General features: G+C 56.2%; 1 protein-coding gene across 1 annotated transcript in view; it reads right to left on the bottom strand.

Annotated features, from left to right (window-relative positions):
• GPN2 (GPN-loop GTPase 2) overlaps positions 1–1720 on the bottom strand; it is a 4875-nt gene extending 3155 nt beyond the window's left edge. Inside the window, exon 1 of the mRNA XM_009276199.2 lies at positions 1138–1720. Coding sequence (XP_009274474.1) covers positions 1138–1554 — 417 coding nt within the window. The 5' untranslated portion in view covers positions 1555–1720. The remainder of the gene's footprint in view (positions 1–1137) is intronic.
• Positions 1721–2004: the final 284 nt, after the last annotated feature.

Here is a 2004-nt window from a genome sequence, read left to right as displayed (position 1 = left end):
CCCCACCTCGCTACAACCTCCTTTCAGGGAGTTGTAGAGAGCGATGAGGTCTCCCCTCAGCCTCCTTTTCTCCAGGCTGAACAAGCTCACGTGCAGCGTACGCGCAGGAGCAGTAACTGTAGCGCACCACGCTCTGCTGGGAGAGCCAATTGTCGTGTGGTTTGAAATAATAATTAATAATTAAATTAATGAGCAGTTTGATTCCCCGTGTTTCGTGTAGCTGTAATAATGTGGTCCGAGATCTCTGTTAAGTGACTGCCTGTTACACAATGTCACTCAAAGCCAGGGCTCTACAGTTGAGTGTGGCTGAGTCACAGCTATGCTTCCGCAGCAAAAAAAAAGCCGGTTTAAAGCTCACGGGCAGGTGTAAGCACTCGAGCGAGCATCAAAACAGCCGTGTAACTATCTTTTTTTTTTAAGTAACTACAATTTCACGGAGTTTTATTTGAATAAAAATAATTTCTAATGCGCAGATGCCCAGTGACATTCTCAAGCAAATGAACTTGCCCTTCTTGCTCAGACCATACACGGTTTGCACATTCATGGTTTGGCCCAAATGCAAACCAAATGCAACGTAAGCAAGTCAGCTTGGTTATGGGGTTCTTCTCACCTGCATTTCCTCATTTGCATCTTCCATTGTGCAAGAAAGCGCAGAGCATGTACTACAACGTGCAGAGCGATTCGGCTTGGCTGCAGGAGTGCCAGGCAGGGCCTGAGACGCCGCCCGAATTCCTCACGCTGCAGTGCCAAAGGGTCCCCACTCGCCCAGCGCACACATCTACCGCCCCACTCCGAAATACAGCGCCCACCCGGATGAAACACGCCAGGTCTGCGGGGAGGACCCCGCAGCACAGCGAGAGAGTGTGAGGAAGGAATCCGTCTCTGTGTTCGTGATAATCCCACTGCATTAAATGCCCTGAACAAGCCAATCCCTCCGAGCACAAAATGGGGCAAAATTCCTCTCCTTCCCCGAGAAAGCCGTTTCACGTGAAAAGCCAGACAGGTTAGTAAAGAAAACAGTCGTCGGTACCCACGAGCAAAAGCTCTGACCGCGCGGTGTACAGCTGCCAGCCCCTTGCACGTGCAGGCGGGGGTGCCAGGCGCCGACCCCAGCTCCCTGCGGAGCCCCAAACCTACCCTGAAATTCCACTTGGCCAACTGCGCGAAGACGTTCTTCAGGGCGTCGTGGTGGGTGTAGAGCTCCACCTGCCCTGGGCAGTCAAACAAGTAGTAGTGACCCCTGAACGCAGCCAGCTTCTCCTGCAGCCAGTCGAAGTTGGCCTCCAGGTACTCCATGCAGTAGATCAACCCCCCGTTGGGCCCCAGCTTCAGGTTCTCCATCACGTCGGGCAGGGTGATGAGCTCGGCGATGTCCACGGCACAGTGGTAGGGCATCACCTCGTTGGCGGGGTCCAGGTTCACCACCGTCACCTCGCGCCCAATCCTGCCCATGAACTCCTGCATGCCGTGGCAGTAGGTCGTCTTCCCGGAGCCCGGAGGCCCGATTACCACCTGGCCGAAGGCCAGCGAGCTCCCCTTGCCGCCCTCAGACATGTCGGCTCATTTCCTTCTCCTTCTGTGGACCGAGAAAGGAAAAGCTCCCATTTACAATTTTATTTGCGTTTATACGAGTGCGATCTGCTGGGATTCACACCCGGGGGAGCGGGTGGAGAGGAAGGGAAAGTGCCATCGTGCAGCTGCTGCCTCCCGTCACCCCTTGCACCGCTGAGCCCCATGCCAGGGAGGACGTGACCCTGTTACCCCCCCAGCTGGTGACGCCGTGGCTGAAAACAGGCGCAAACCCCCAGGCAGACCCACGGGGACGTGGAATCCCACTCCTGCCCGCGCGTGGGGCGAGTTTCACCCTAGTCGGGTCCTTCCCGATGTGGCAGCGCCCACACTTTCCCTCCCTCGCCCCAGCGTGTCCCCGTGTCCTCCCCTCCATTTTCCCACATCCCCGTGTCCCTCTCCCACACGCTCCTTCCCCCACCCCATATCCCTACT

This window comes from Aptenodytes forsteri, unplaced genomic scaffold, assembly GCF_000699145.1.
Source record: "Aptenodytes forsteri isolate BGI_AS27 unplaced genomic scaffold, ASM69914v1 Scaffold321, whole genome shotgun sequence".
In the NCBI taxonomy this organism is placed as follows: domain Eukaryota; kingdom Metazoa; phylum Chordata; class Aves; order Sphenisciformes; family Spheniscidae; genus Aptenodytes; species Aptenodytes forsteri.
Note: the sequence above shows the minus strand (reverse complement) of the source record. Positions and strands in the feature narration are given on the sequence as shown.